Source organism: Opisthocomus hoazin, chromosome 27 (assembly GCF_030867145.1).
Source record: "Opisthocomus hoazin isolate bOpiHoa1 chromosome 27, bOpiHoa1.hap1, whole genome shotgun sequence".
NCBI classification, from domain to species: domain Eukaryota; kingdom Metazoa; phylum Chordata; class Aves; order Opisthocomiformes; family Opisthocomidae; genus Opisthocomus; species Opisthocomus hoazin.
Window position 1 is genome coordinate 8,601,798 of NC_134440.1, and position 14,992 is coordinate 8,616,789.

Consider the following 14,992-nt stretch of genomic DNA (forward strand, 5'->3'; position numbering starts at 1 on the left):
CTGCTGCAGCTTAGCAACTCTGTTATATCTGGAAGGAAGGTAGTTGTCATCCATGTCCCACGTGCGTGCAAGAGCTTGTCTCCTCTTCCAAAACCTGCAGGTTTGCAACAAGAGGTACCTGTCATACATTCGGGCTTTTCTGTATTGAAAGCATCTGAAGTATGTGTTCTGGTAGGGTGTTGGGAAAAAAGACATCTGCTGCTGCAGAATGATTCACTCTGAAAGAAGTTTTGCCATCAAACAGGTGACCTTGTACTCCCATTATTCATTTAATGTCAGCCTTTGTGGGCTGCCTCCGCCTGTTGCACAAACTAGAAGGACCAGTGTACAGCAAGGAGTCGCTGGCTTACAGGAGCTCTGTAGTAAGCCAGCTCCACCTCAGAACTGAGGCCTCGTTTCCCAGAACTAATGTGACTGTAACCAGGAAAAAAAACAATCAGCCTTGGCTTTTTGGAAGAATCTTGTTTTACGCCACTATATACTACCTGCCGAAGTGGCTGATTTAAGTGCAGTTCATTTTGGTATATTCTAAAGTAGTTCTAGGTTAAATGAATTGTTCCCTGAGGTCCTATGTAAATTATTAATAATTTGTTTTGTGTAATGTTGTGAACTTCACTTTTTTGTGTCTCAGAAGGACTATTTCTTATATCTGAGGTACATCAATTTATTTTAAAAGTTTTTATTTTAAAGAGTGTCCTTATAGTACTTTAGTTCACAATCCTATAAGGAGTTGTCGTCTCAAGTCTCATTATCTCATGATTCTCACAGGACAGTGTAGACTCTCAATTCTACATCCATCCAAAAAGTTATTTCACTGCGTGGTGCCTCTGCCTCATTTTGCTTCAGCAGAAATACTGCGGACATCTTGTACATTGGAATAGCAAACCAGTGTAGTTCCTCTTGTAGTAATCTTTACACCATGGGTATTCATATTAGTGTTTAACATGGAGAGGAATTAAATGCAAAACCTGAAGAAGACTCCTTTGACTCTTGTATGAAGGTTGTAAGAAGGGGGATGTGGTGTAGCCGGGTGCCTGCCTGCGTGGCACCAGGCTCAGTCATCCCGGAGACTCTCTCCGCTCCTGGCTTCCTAGGAGTATAATTGGGCATCTGAAAGGGTGGCCTGATTTCTGAGAACATGTTTAATTTCTCTGACTTTGGGGACTTGTGTGTCTATGGCTCTCCATATATGTGTGTGTGGAGAGATATGTACAGAAGTAAAATCCCCTTCTGCTTGTGTTTCCACTGCATTATCTGCAAATGCGTCGTGGCCAGAGGTGACAGTCCTGATTAGCATCGTGGAGCCCGCTTACACAAGTGTCTTTCATGGAATAGGTAGCCTTTGATCAGCGTCGCTTGGGTAATCCATCAGGCCTCCTACACGCCTACAAAAGAGCCCATTCATGATGATATCGCAAAGCCTGCCGGCATTCTCAGGGATTATAATGTATTTTTACGTCTGGCCATTCCATTGAAAGAAAATGTGCAAATTAGTTTTGTAGTGTAGATGAACAGCAGAGTCGGACACCAGGCCTGTGCTTAGGTTGTCCGCTACTTTCTCTGTATCATGATAGATTTAAAATAGTTTGCTTTTCTGTGTGAACAAGGTGTCTTGTAGTTTAGTTTGGGTGGGGTTTTTTTTTTTTGGTGTGGTAGTGGTGTTTTGTTTTTTATTTTGACAAGTCTTTAGATCCAGACTTGTGTTCTCGCCTCTGTTTGTTTGTAGACCACCTAATACTTACCTCTGCACAAATTACCAGGCTTTCAGCTGGTCTCCTAACAATCCTTGTGCTAAATTTTGGGTCTTCTTAAGTTAGGGGGTAATAGCTGACTCCTCCAGCCTTCGCTGCACTGGTCTTCTCTACCACTATGGAGCTGACGTTTCGCAAAGTGGTGAGAAATAAGGTGGTGGGGATGGAGGGTTCTTGGTTCTTTATCAGCTGTTAGGCTAATATTTATACCTAATTATTTTTATAGTCTGTTTATATATACTGGCCTTGATGATGATGCTGTTTGCATCTAGGTTTGTTGCTTTCGTTTCCCCTAGTCACCTGTGTTTCTTTGTGGTTTGTTTTTCTAACGAGGCCCTGGATATCAGTCTGTCTGGTGTACGCCATCCACTGAGATGCTCTCGTGTGCCGCCTTCTCCCTCCCTCTCTCCCCCGGGGTGTGAGCCCTGCTGAGTGTCGGAACGGGCAAGAACAGAGACCAATTTTGAAATGCTATTAGTGTCTTGGTTGTAAAGCACTTTGCAATAGGTGGAGGGGGAGCTAGTTACAGAAATATATCACCTTGTTCCTTTTTCCCACGTTTCTGCTCCTGAGCACAGCTCTGACTGTCCTCTGGAAGACAGTAACGTCACACCGCGATTGCCCAGAGTCCCTGCTCAATCAGGAGCTAATTGGTTTGGAAAAAAACTTTGGGAACCCAAGAGAGTAAAAAGTGTTTTATGAAACCAGTGCCTTTTTTTTTAATGCGGTTTCTATTATTCTGCTTGCTAGTTCCACCAACTGCTAGACAGGTTCTTTTCTTATTACCAAAGGGAGCTGTGCCCTCATGGATCCTCTCAAAAAAAAACATTTAAAAAATCCGAGAAAAAATGGCAGTTGTGTGAGAATGGTAGAAACGACTCCTGTAAACACTGTTCCTTTCTAGCCATTACAAGAAATTATCTCATCACTGATAGACCAGAGAGGAGGTTGGGTTTTTCTTTTCCTATCTTTTATCTCTCTGCTTATTGTTTTGTTCTTCTGCATATTCATGTTGGAAAGCCAGTTTTACTGCTGTCCTTCTAGCAAAGAACAAAAAGTTCCTCTGGAATAGCAACATGCAGAGACACTATGGTAAACCAAGGATTGGAAGCTGTGCAGAGTCCAAAAGCAGCCATTAACTTACCCATAGCTTCAGTTAGCTTGCTAAATGCAGTCATCTTTATTGCTGGATTCCTGCATTGCTCTTCTGATTTTTCAAGATGAAGAAGTTATTTTCCTGCCTGTTCTTTGGCAAACAGGGTGCCTGTCACTCTGCACACATGTCTGAATGACATCCTTTTCCCTTCCTTTTCACTGTGAGTTGGAAAGGTAGGTGGGAGAGTTTGGGATACCATGGCGGAAAGTAGAGAGCGTTTATGCTTGTGACAGCTACTCCCGTGTCCTTTTTAAGATGAAGGTTGTGAGATGAGCTTTAACGGACTCTTCAGTTGTAAGTCTTCCCTTGGGCATGTTGCTTTGGCATTTCCATGTAGTTCCGTAGGGTGGACCATCACTCACCAAAAGCTCTCCTGTAGATCTGTGGTCAGCAGAGCCATGCAGTGTGGTCAAAGTGTGTCCTCTGTTCGTAGTCCTAGAAGTGCCTCTAAGAGAGGCCACCGAAGGGAGTTGTCTGGGAAGAGAAATGTGGGATTGGAGTTCCGGGTGTGCAATGTTTCTGTCTTGGTGGTGGATCTGTGCGGATGGGTTGCGCTGCCTTTGGACCTGTAGTTTTTTCTTATTAGCAGCACCCAGTTCGTCAGTCCAAAGAAGAGTGGTTTTTCCTGCAGCTGCCAGGAGAAATACTGAGCTTTGAGGAATTTTGGAGGCTTTCAGTAGGCCATGGGCATCAGCATTGGTAAATGAGAACCTAATCCATGGTTTTCATACTGGAATCCTCTTTCCTCCCTTGCTTGCTTCATTGAATAAAGCAGATAATTCTGTGCGTACTCAGCTCCTCTTGGTCCTAATACAGTGATTACTCTTTAGTGCCCTGAAGAATACTTAATTTGTAGAGCTTTTCCATGAGTAATAAAAACACTTTGTTAATAGATCTTTAGCACTTAAGACCCATGAGTAGTGTGTAAAATGTAGTCTAGCCACACAACTGCTGTTGGCCAGAGAATGTCACTGATGGCTTTTGGTATCAAACGTCTCTTCTGTGGTGATGAGAGCATGGATTTTGGTAGTGTCTTTCAGTATAGGGTTTTGATGAGAGCAGACGTTAAAAAGACATTTTTAACATATTTCTCCTAAGAAATTGCTGGCAGTAAATTATTTTTTCCTTCTGTTTTACAGAGAGGGGCTATGATCCCTACAATCCAGAGCTTCCGAGGCCCTCGCTGGAGGTGGAGGATGACGCTCTGGCTGACATTACAGATGTGACACCTGGTATTCTGGAGTTGGAGCTGGTCAACAAGGCTATTGAGGCAGTCAAAAATGAAGTTGAGAGAGAGCAGAAAAAGTATGAGGAGCTGCTAGAAACGACAAAGGAGTTCAGTACTTCAGAGGCCACCTCGCTTATTTCAAATACGCCTGTGTCAGCTGCTGGGACACAAAATGATTCATTTAATTCCTTAGAATATAATCCAGGTAGCTACAACTTTAATAATAACTCGGAGTACAACCCTACTCCTCTTGCTGCTGCTAGCCAGTCAAGTAAATACACTTTGGATACTTCTCGATGTAAAGGTAGCTCACTGGAATATGTTCCCAAGGCTGTAGTACAGAATAAAAAATACAGTAGCACTGTAACTAACAATAAATATGTGATTGATGACTCTAAGCCTTCTACAGACTTGGAATATGACCCACTTTCAAATTACTCAGCCAGACTTTTGAGCAAAAAGGAGCCAAAGGGGTCTAAAAGGGGTAGAGTGTCTAGCTATGAGGAATCTTATTCTCCGTCACGAAAGAAGCTCTGTGAAGTACCCGATGACTATGAAGTGTACGCCAGGTTCTCTTCTTCTGAAGATGAGGCTGATAAGCCAGCTTCTGTTAGTTCACAATCAAAAGCTGGTTCTGAAAGTGAATCAAGTGACGGGTTATCCAACAAAGAGCAGAGCTCTAAACTGGATGACTTTGCTTCCCAGGACAGCAAAGAAGCGGCAGCGCAATATGGCATGGAGGACCTTCCAAGTTCACAGAAGAATCTTGCCAAAAACTTAGCAGACAAGAACGCAAAAGCAGCAAAATTGTGTTCTGGTAAGAATGACCAGGAAATTGAAAATAAAAACAAAGACTCAAAAGACAAAACAAAAAAGAAGAAATCAGATGGTAGTAAAACACCTGGCCTCAGTGAGGTCAGTAAAAAGGAGAAGAGTAAAAATACAGAAAAAGACAAAATGCTCAAGAAAGAAGAAAAATTAAAATCCAAGAATGATGAGAAAAACTATAAAGATAAAAGTGTCAAAGTAAAAGCCGATGGGAATTTAAAGAAACCTGAAAAACAAAAGTCAGAAAAAGTAGATGGGCTGAAGAAAGAAAAATCCAAGTCTGCCAGCAGTAGTTCAGGGAAAAGCAAGAGTGAGGGTGTCATCAAAGGCTCCAGTACGGAGAAGTTGGGGAACAGCAAAAAGGACTCCAAACTGAGAGCAGCTGACTTGAAAAATGGTAAGGAAACCTCTAGTTGTAAAAAGAAAGAGCAAGGGACCAAAACTCCAGCACCAGAGCGAAAGAAAGAAAAGGTCCGTTCTGCAGAAAAAGGGGATCCAAAGAAGGGTCGGAAGCAGCAGAGTTTGAGTCACGTTGACCTGTTTGGTGATGAGAGCGGGGATGATGATGACAAAGGCCGGCCTTTGCCGTCCACGTTACTTGATGTGAACTCAGACTCGGATGGCAATGATTGTGGTTCGGACTCTGAGAGTGAAAATGAAGGGACAAAGAAAGTGAAGCGCTCTAAATTGTCAAAGTCTTCGTCGTCTTCCTCAACATCTGATGACATTGATTATTCCATCCTTGAGAAAGACTTGGACTTTGAGTCAGATCCAATGGAAGAGTGTCTCAGGATTTTTAATGAATCTACAGATGTGAAAACTGAAGACAAGGGGAGGCTGGGGAAGCAGGTAATACTGGTTTGGGTTGGTTGGTTCTCTCACATCTAAATGTGAAAGGATTCGGGTTTAGTTTAGTGGTGTTGCTTATTTTAAGTAGCAGAAGAGGGCTATGGAGGGAGATTCCATACGTTGGAAGAATCTCGTCCTTGTCATGACTGAGTGCTTTGAAGAGTTTGCACCTGAATTTACCTGCTGAATTGAGAGCTGCTGTGGAGTGTAAGGATTCAGTTACCTTTTGTGTGGAAGGCCTTTAGCTTTCAGGGTTAGCAGTTGCTTCTGTCTCCATCTGGCCCAAGAACTGTGGTGGCCTGGGTGGCTGGAGAAAAGGGTTTGGGGAGTATGTTGTGGGTGTTTCAAAGCTAATCCAAGTTTGCTAATCTGGGCAATGCCTTCTTGTGGCAGCGTTGTTTAAGGATAGTAATGGCAGGTAGAAGCAGGACAATGTGTTGGTGCAAGTAAGTTGATGTAGTTGGCACTGGACGCTTCTGAGACTCCCCAGTTTACTGTTTCCCATTCTGAATGCACACTGCAGATGTTTTATGAGGATCTCTGGATACCTTGTGGGTGGTGCAAATAAGAAATGGAGAATGGAATTTCTTCAAAAGGTACAAAGAATTTCAGGATAAGGAGGTAAAAAGACAGCGTTTACATAAAAAGCCTTCTGCCAGTGGCTGTGAGGTGGTCTCTGGAGGATGCGAGACTCTCATTTTTGAAGATTAAACCAGAATGGAGCAAGTGTAAAAGGCTAGAAAGCAGCTGCTGGCAGTGGTCCTCTAACAGCTTCTGAGGCAGGGAAGCAGGAGCAGACAAAACTCATCTTTCATCTTCCCACATCGGAGTCTGACTGGGCAGCAAGAGCAAACCCTGGATCCCAGGAGCAGCTGTCTGTGCATGGGCAGGGCTGTTTGTCTTGCTGTCCAAGCCAGCACGCCCAGGTTTTCTGGTTGGGATGATTCTGCTTGTGTACAGAGCAGGTGTTCAGGGAATTGGATTGGAAAGAGCTTTACAAAAGAAAAAGGTGACAAATTCGGCAATGTTGAGAAAACGCCCCAAAGTTGTATCCAACGTTATCGCATCTGGTGCATCTGACTGCAGAGCGAGGGTGTCGGGGCTGCTGAGTCAGCTGTGTCACCTGGGAGGCTTCATGGGGCAAGGTGACAAAGTCAGGTGCCCTCGGTGTGCTGGGGGACAGGCGTAGCAAAGGACGAGTGTGTCTGTCCGAGGAACTGCTCGGTGGCTTCAGCTGCAGCTGTCCTGCTCCAAAAGATGGTGGAGGTGCTGCGACTCCGTCAGGGCTTCCAGTGCGTTCCAGTTTAGATCCCTGTGGGATTATTGATCTGAAGGAGGGGCAGGGTGAGTGCAGCAGGAACCAGGCGACTGCCTGGCGGAGAGGCAGTTTCTCCTGGTGTGGCTGATTGTTGACTTTTATTCTAGAAAAGGCATCAGGCATCGGTGCTGGTTTTCAGGCTTTTGTTGGCTGGGTGGGTGAAGTGGCCGGGAGCAACGTTCTTCCATTCATGACCATCTGTACATGGAGGACAAAGTGAGCAGGGATCTGCAGCGTGGGGAGGAGAGCTCAGCTTTTGAAAAGAATAGCTGGACTATTCAAGCTTTTTGCTGAACTCTCTGTTGTGATAACGTCCCCGGTCTGCTTGGAGAGAAGTCGCTGTTGCTGACAAGTAAAGACCTTTTTTACACTCATGTGAAATGCCTTGGTAGAGGAACTATATAAAGCAGTTGAGTGTAACGATTTTCTTCTGAACTATTAAGCATTACTTGATTTTGCTTGTTTAAAATTCAGCTGTTCTTTCTTCAGTGTTTAGTGTAATTCCCAGCTAGGAATGAGAGCTTTATTTTTGGCTTTGTTTCTTCAAATGGCCTGGTTTAAGTGAAAATAGTGTAAGAGCATGCGATCTATAGTGGGAAATGCTAATCCGTTTAGAGCTTTCCAAATCCGGCATGATTCAAAATGGGCTGAATTCAGAAAGTGCTGAACGAGGGGCTGCCAGTCCCTGCAAACCGTTAATTCTGGGATGGAGTGGGAATGTTCAGCTGTCAGCAGCCACGTGTGTTTCTCTTGCACATGCTTTACCTTAGATCCCTGCACTGACGTTGAATTTCCCCCTGTTTTGGAAAGGGAGGAACAAGCATTGCAGCGGAGGGGTCCTCCTTTGAGAGACGGCTGTTTGTGAGTAGGTACCTGCTTCCCCGCTGCATTTTTGGTAGGTGGGATTGGTCCCGGGGAATTGTTTTGTTTATGAAATAATTTTGTAGATGGAGCCCGTGTCATTTGGTCTCAGTAATGTGCTAGTCCGGAGGGAAGGCGCATGTGGGCAGTGTGGTACTTTTCCACTGGGAAGGATCGCTTTGTGAGAGAGTTTATTAAGGATGTAACTGAATTAACAGACTTGCCGAGTTCCTAGAGAGCGCAGTGATTCAGTGTGCAGTGCTCATCCAGAATGCCCTCGTGGTGATGAACACAAGCTCAGCCGGAGCGGAGTCTGAGCTCATCCCCAACCCAGCCTTCAGCTCTGTTGCTGAATTTCGAAGAGGTTGTCAGGCTCGTCTCTGCTCAGAGCTTTGTCAGGAGCTCTGCTGGAAAACTGAAAGCAAGATTGACTGAAGAGCAGCTGGAGTTTTGAAAAATAAACTTGTGAAGTGTGTTTTGTAGAGGTGAACAGCCGAGTCAAATTCAAAGAAGGTTTGAAAGTGGTTTCCCTCTGCGCCAGTAGCAAGTCTGAGATGTTAGCTCAGAAGCAGCTTTAGCTGAAGAGGTGCTGTTACTTCCTCCTGGGTTTCTGGCCATGCAGATTTGCCACCTGGGGATCTGTCGCCGTAGTCTTTCTGCAGATATGGCTGTGGATAAAACTGCAGAGAAACGTTTCCCTAAACATGGCGTGGGGGCACCGTGGTTTGACGTTGAGCAGGTTTTTAGGACCTGTTCTGGCAGCACGTTGTACAGGGGCAGAAATGAGTCAGGTCCCAAGTTCTTACCAAAAGAAAAAATCCCTAACCCCACTGGATTTTAGGAATACCATGAAAGGTGAGGTGTGTGAGCAGGCAGCTGGCAGGAGCAGGGTGCTCAGGCCGCTCGTGGTGGGTAGGGGGTGTCCTGAATCGCGGCAGTGCTGCCTAGTGCACAGCTCGTGGAGTGACTGCTTGGGTGGGAGCTGCAATGATGCTGCTCTTCTTTGGCTTCGTTGGTGGCTCTTGGGTTCAAAGCAAGGTTTGCTTTGGTAGCTCAGCAGCTGACCACGTGTTGTTCTCACCTGCCACCTGCAAGGATTTTCTGTTAACCCAAAAGGAGACTTCTCAGATCTGCTCATGGAGAGGGATCTTCGAGTCTGTTCAATTTTGGAAGCTTGTTTTTGTTGTTTTCCAGCTGTCCAAAGAGGAAGGAAATGAAGAAAAGACAGAAGATAATTTAACTACCTTGTTCCCTGGCCAAAAAAGAAGGATCTCTCATCTTGTCAAGCAAGGAAACGTAAGTGCAACTTTTAGAAGGAAAAGTTTAGATTCTTTAAAGCGAGGAACTTCTGTCCTGTTAACGACACTGGGAAACGATGCAGTCCCAGGTTCAGGTAGCAGCGTATGAGTTGTTTGCGCTGGAGTCCGTCTATGATTTCTTTCCTCCCCTTTCTGATTTCTGAAAAATTTGGTTAGGCGTCTGTTACAAATGGCAGCAAAACTCTAATAAACTTTCCTAAAACCAGAGGTAAGCTGTGGAAGAGTAAATGGATTCTGCACTGTGTAACTCTTTGGGATAGATTGAGATGTTCATTTTTCTATGGTACAGCCTCATTCAATCACTTAGATAAAAATTAGCTGGACACAAGGTCAGTCTGTGCCTGATGGTTCTTTTCTTTGTCTTGTGGACCTATAAGATAGCTCTAGGAATTTTGTCTGATGTTTAGAACCATGACCTTGTATCTGTTCTGAGTCAGCCAAGATACCAACAGTATTTTGTTTGATATTCTGCTTTCACAGTTGTGAAAATACTTTAAACACAGAGGAGAAGAATAAAATAAAAAAGGCAAGGAAGGCATTCAGGTTGTTTTTTTTTACTTCTTTCTCACTGGGATTTTAATTCATGTTTTCTCTGAGGGCTTAATGTGTTTCCCTCCAGGTGCTGAGTACAGATTAGTCAGTTTTATGTTCCAGCAGGATAAGAGTGGAGACTTACGTGCTGATTTGAGCTGGGTAGTCTAAATTAATTGTTCTTCCTTTCCTCTCTGCCTGGAAAAGGTCTCTTTGCTTTTAATAATTTGAAGCCCTGAGGTCAATACAATGCATTTTATTTAACTACATATCTTCAGCCAGTTCATGTGTTTTGATAAGGGCCCTTTCTTCCAAAGTGAAGAGATAAGAGACTGAAGCAAATGGGTTGGAAATTCATTAACTCAAATATTTATTGTAAATAGGTGCCTTTTAGACATGTACAAATCTTTACATGCACTTTCTCAATGTGACAGCTGATCCCAAAATGCTTTCCAAAGATGCGAGCCCCCCAGCACGGCCGCTGCGTGGGCAAACAGAGCCGATCTGGTGTGCTCAGCAGCAGCTCCCGTGCGCGCACACCAGGACCTGTGTTCCCTGGAGGATCTCAGCTCAGCGCTGCTGCTGCCAAGTCTGTTCAGGAGGTGCTGTAAGACCTGAACTGCTGCTTTTATGTGCAGAGCTGAGGCTTGTGCTTTGCTGTGTCCCTCCAAGTAGAATATTTGCTCAATCTTGCTTGTGATTTATAGCTCAAGGACTGAGCAAACAGAACGGGAGGGAGCTGAGTTCTAGTTTAGCTGTTGGGGGATATGGTGGGCCAAAGGAATTGAAGGTGAGGCAGAAAATGAGTGTCCTGTCCTGCTCAGAAGTCTGTAATTATCATTTAATGGCTGACTGCACTCAGTTTGGTATCCAGAAGCTCGTGTCAGAGACCAGGAATGCAGGAGGTGCCAGCTTGCCCCCAATTTGCGGTCTCAGAAGTGCCAAGTTACACGTGGGCTGTGCGAGCTCACCCTTCTCTGAAGAGATTTCAGGAGGGAAGGCCTGTTTCTCAGATTTCAAAGGTTATTAAGTAGTAGAGAGAAGTTTGTACTACTGCTGCTTCTCTTGTACTTCTGCTGATAGAAAACTTCTCTCTTTGCTGATATAATTTCTGGCACCTTTCCTGCAACCTAAATTTGGACATCAAAGAAAATGCATGTGTAACTTGTTTGTTCTAGTAACGGCTGAAGCAGTGAAATGCCTCCAGAAGTAGGCAGGGGCAGAGCCTGCTGAAAATTCAGAGCTCAGTTTATATAATGCTCTAATTCCACAAATATGTACATGTGAGACTTTTAATTAGTTACAGGAACAGAGACCTGAACCCAGGCTGCTGAGGGGCGGGGAGCTGCTGTGATGCAAGGGTAGATGGCACTGGTTCTTCAGCATGGGAAAGAGAGGCAGGGAGAGCGCTGTAAAACTCAGCATTGTGTAGCAAAGTGGAATGGAGAATAGCTGGTCATTTTCTCATTGCAGTATAAACTGAAGAAGCATGCAGTAGGCAGCATGGGGCTAGATTTTTTTCTAGTGCAAGACTGTAGAGCTGAGAGTATTGACAGAGTCCAAAAGTGGGTTGGACATAGTGATGGGGAACATCATGCCACTAAACAAGCAGTTCAGATACCACCTACCAATTTCGGAAAGTGCCAGAGTGCCGGGAGGCCTTGCCAGAGGTGAATCATTAATGTCATTTTTTTCAGTGAGTGACTCTAAATATTTTTTTTTCTGGAAGATGGTTGGGATCTTCTCAAAAACCTGTATTTGCTGGCAGAGAGGGGCTGAGGAAAAGAGACCTTTCTTGGGTGAATGGATGCCAGAGGGTGGGGGTAAAGCAGGCGAGCATGTTGTCTTTCACACCTTTTTGTCTGTGCAGGCAGAGGTCCCGAGCAAGCCCGTAGTCCGGCCGTACCGTCCCCTCACCGCGCAGGAGGTCTGTTACCAGAGGATCCAGCTGGCTCAGCAGCAGGCGGCACAGCTGGCTGTGGCCGTTCAAAAGGCCTCTCTTTCTTTGCCAGGAGAAAAGAAGAGGATTGCTCACGTGCCAAATGCAGCCCTTTCCGCAGCAGCCAGACAAAGTAAGCCAGCAGTGTTATTTTTGATCGCTGTCCTGTCCTCCCCCCTGTAAAAAGACACTGTGTTCTGTTTAAACTTGTCCGGAGTGGATGTGAAACCATCAGCTGTGTAGCACTGGCCGCGACTTGAATCTTTCCTGATAGTGACCGGGGGAAGGTCTTCCCCCTGAGAAACTCCATCTTGTTCTGAAAAGCGACAGACTAGATGTAGAGCCCTCTTTCCCCGTCTGTCTCACCCAGCCTCTCTCACTTCAGCCTGTTCTTTTTCGCTTGCTTCCTTGGAGTGTGTTTGCTCCTCATTCACTCTACCACTCAAGCCTGCAGAGGTGGCACGAACAGGAGGGAAGTACTAATTAATGCTCGTTGGTATCCCTTTGTAGTTGGAAGGACTCAGAGCTGACGTGAGGGGCAGTTAGTGCATCGTAGCTGACAGGTTTACCTCTTTCAACTCTGCTGACTCAGTCACCCCAAAACAAACAGAAATGAGGCACGTTTCCTGGCAGAAGGTTCCTTCATCCTTGCCTGGAAGGTGGTGAAATTACCCAATTTGTATCCCTCTGGAGGCTTCCATTTGAAAAAAGTTACAGCTTGCAGCATGGACCTTTTATAGTAAGTTCATTCTGGCAACTTGAAGCCCAGTGGTGGGATTTCTACCTAAAGATGTTTTCTGTTTCTTCCAGGCCTTGTGAGCAGTAAGACGACTGCTGCTGGCAGGAGTGTCACACCTTCCAATGACTCTGAAGCACCCATGCTTCCTCTGAAGGCTTGCACCTTAGCTGGGATGGCTTCAAAGACCACCAGCACTGTCGTGCCAAAAAGGGTAGCACATGTTCCCTCCTTACAGGTAAGGGAAACTTGAAATCTTTCTGGTCATTCCCCACGGAGGGTGGTACGTTTAACCACGCTGCTCTAAACTTAGCACTCTCTGAAGAGCGGTGTTTTGATTAGGGTGATTAAATGGGTTTGTTTCTTCCTGCGGTTTTCCTTGATAGTATTGTATAAAAAATTAAACACTCGAGGGGTAGGAGCTTAAAAAGATAGAAATACTTAAGTGCTGCTCTGATCTCTTTGAATATTGATCACTCATCTTCGGTTTGAGTCTTGTGTTGTGCTGTCTGGCTAGGTGCGTAGCTGTTTGTGTCAGGGACTTGGAGCCTCTCGTGTTCAAAAGGCATGGCTGGATTAATGGCCTTCCTGGGCTTTGTGGGCCGTACTGAGGAAGGTGGTTATGAATAATGTCCCGCAGTGACCTATGTAGTTAAAGTGGGATCATTTAAACTTTGTGCTGCTGTTAATATTTAGTAAAAACCTCTCTCTCCCACCACTGGGATACCTGCCCGGCCTTTGGGTACTTTTGCCATGAGTTCCTCAGCAAAGAAGTCCCTCCTTTCCCCACGAGCACTGGGGAACACGTTACTTGCTAAGTCAGTTCAGAACAGAGTTCCTCATGTAGCAGCATGTGGACGGCATGAGAAGCTGTTCGCTGACGTGCTTGGCAAGGAACACAATTAGTGCCAGGACTTGATTAAAGACACCTTTATTGATGATATCTTGTGTCAAGATATGTCATAACATGCTCTAATTCATTATTTCTGTAGGAGTGAAAAGCAATTTTCTCCCTTCCCCACTATAGTAGCGTGTAACTTGAAGCCGATTAGAAATGAAAGAAATAACTGAAAGGATACAATATTTTTCAGTGTTATAGAGCTGCTTAAGGGTATCATATTAGAGATTGAGGGGAAAAATATATATATATAAAATGAAAATTACTGAATTCACTTGAACAGGGCATCAAAGTGGAAGTGTCATGAGGCGAATGAGCCCTCTTCCCATTGAGGTAGGACCAGTTGCTCCCCTTTGAACGTGGCCATATCTTCCGTAGAGCTATTTTTAATACAGGTTGCAGCAGATGGTTTATGACGTCTCTTGGGTGGGATGGAGGAAGACGCACAAACAAATTAGGTGTTTGAGAGGTGAACGTACAGTTTCATCTCTGAAAAGGAGACAAATTATGTGATTTGATGGATAAACTGCTGTTAAATGGAAAACTGCAGTGGTAGGTCATAGCTTGGTCCAACATGCAGGTTTTATGCACGAAGATGTCATCGTTCAGTTTAAGGAGGAAATGTTTTCAAGAGCATCATGATTGGCATTAAAAAAGGAAGAAAACACCCAGTGCAGCAAAGTTACAGGGATCCCATGGAAAGTGTGATGATTTAGCTGGCTGGCGGGCTGGCAGGAGTCGGCCTCCCGTTTTCTCTTCACAGCCACAATACTGAAAACCATGTCTGTGGGGCACATAACTGGTGTTGTGTGTTCGTATCTCCAGTTCCAAGCATGGTGCTTGGTACTGTGCTAGTCTTGAATCTCTTGATGTAAATGTCATCATTTTCATGGTCTGGAATGCTCGTATGTGTAGGTGTAGTGTTGTGACTAATGCCACTGGGAGCCCTTGGCTGCTGGGTGAGTGGTGTAATGAAAAGTGGTTGGTTTTTGAAGTAGTTCAAATACTGAAGGTGGCACAAAAGCTTCAAGTGGCATTTTTAGTACCAAAAATGATGCATGTTATGTTTAGCTTTGGGCAGATTTTCAGAAAGGAAGTCATGCCACTATTAATAACATAGCAGGAAGCGTGAGAGTCTCAAAGCGACGTACTTCTTAAACCCTGAATAGCCTCTTTCTCTCTCTCTGTCTCATCTTTAGAGCACCAGCTTACAGAGGCCTGTTATTCCCACAGAATTTGGTGCTAAAGTCCCAACAAACATTCGTCAAAGATATCTCAATCTCTTCATTGATGAGTGCCTGAAATTCTGCTCCTCCTCCCAGGAAGCATTTGACAAGGTCTGTACTGATGCTTCTTATGAATAAAGTCTGCAGCAGAGAATAACATCCTTTGCCTTGGCTAAGGTCTTCTAAAATTGCAGCAAACCCAGAAAACTCTCCTAACCACAGACAGTTCTGTAGGGGAGACTGGCATTGAATAATTCCAGATGGGACAACAGAAAGTGTAATTCCCATGGGGGTTTCCAGTAGGAAATCCCATCTTTCCCTTCATTCAGAAAGCGTGCACGATCTTTTTAAT

At 44.8% G+C, this 14,992-nt stretch overlaps 1 protein-coding gene across 4 annotated transcripts in view; it reads left to right on the forward strand.

The window, feature by feature from the left end:
• Positions 1-14,992, forward strand: part of REXO1 (RNA exonuclease 1 homolog) — a 42,884-nt gene that overhangs the window by 10,677 nt on the left and 17,215 nt on the right. For 3 of the 4 annotated variants that reach the window (XR_012766285.1, XM_075444142.1, XM_075444144.1), the window contains exons 2-7: positions 4,047-5,812; positions 9,186-9,287; positions 10,276-10,443; positions 11,712-11,913; positions 12,591-12,754; positions 14,614-14,751. Coding sequence is in view for 3 of the 4 variants with exons in the window: in XM_075444142.1 (XP_075300257.1) it covers positions 4,047-5,812; positions 9,186-9,287; positions 10,276-10,443; positions 11,712-11,913; positions 12,591-12,754; positions 14,614-14,751 (2,540 nt within the window). In the remaining variant the exon portion in view is untranslated. The remainder of the gene's footprint in view (positions 1-4,046; positions 5,813-9,185; positions 9,288-10,275; positions 10,444-11,711; positions 11,914-12,590; positions 12,755-14,613; positions 14,752-14,992) is intronic. The other variant, XM_075444145.1, reaches the window with a different exon arrangement.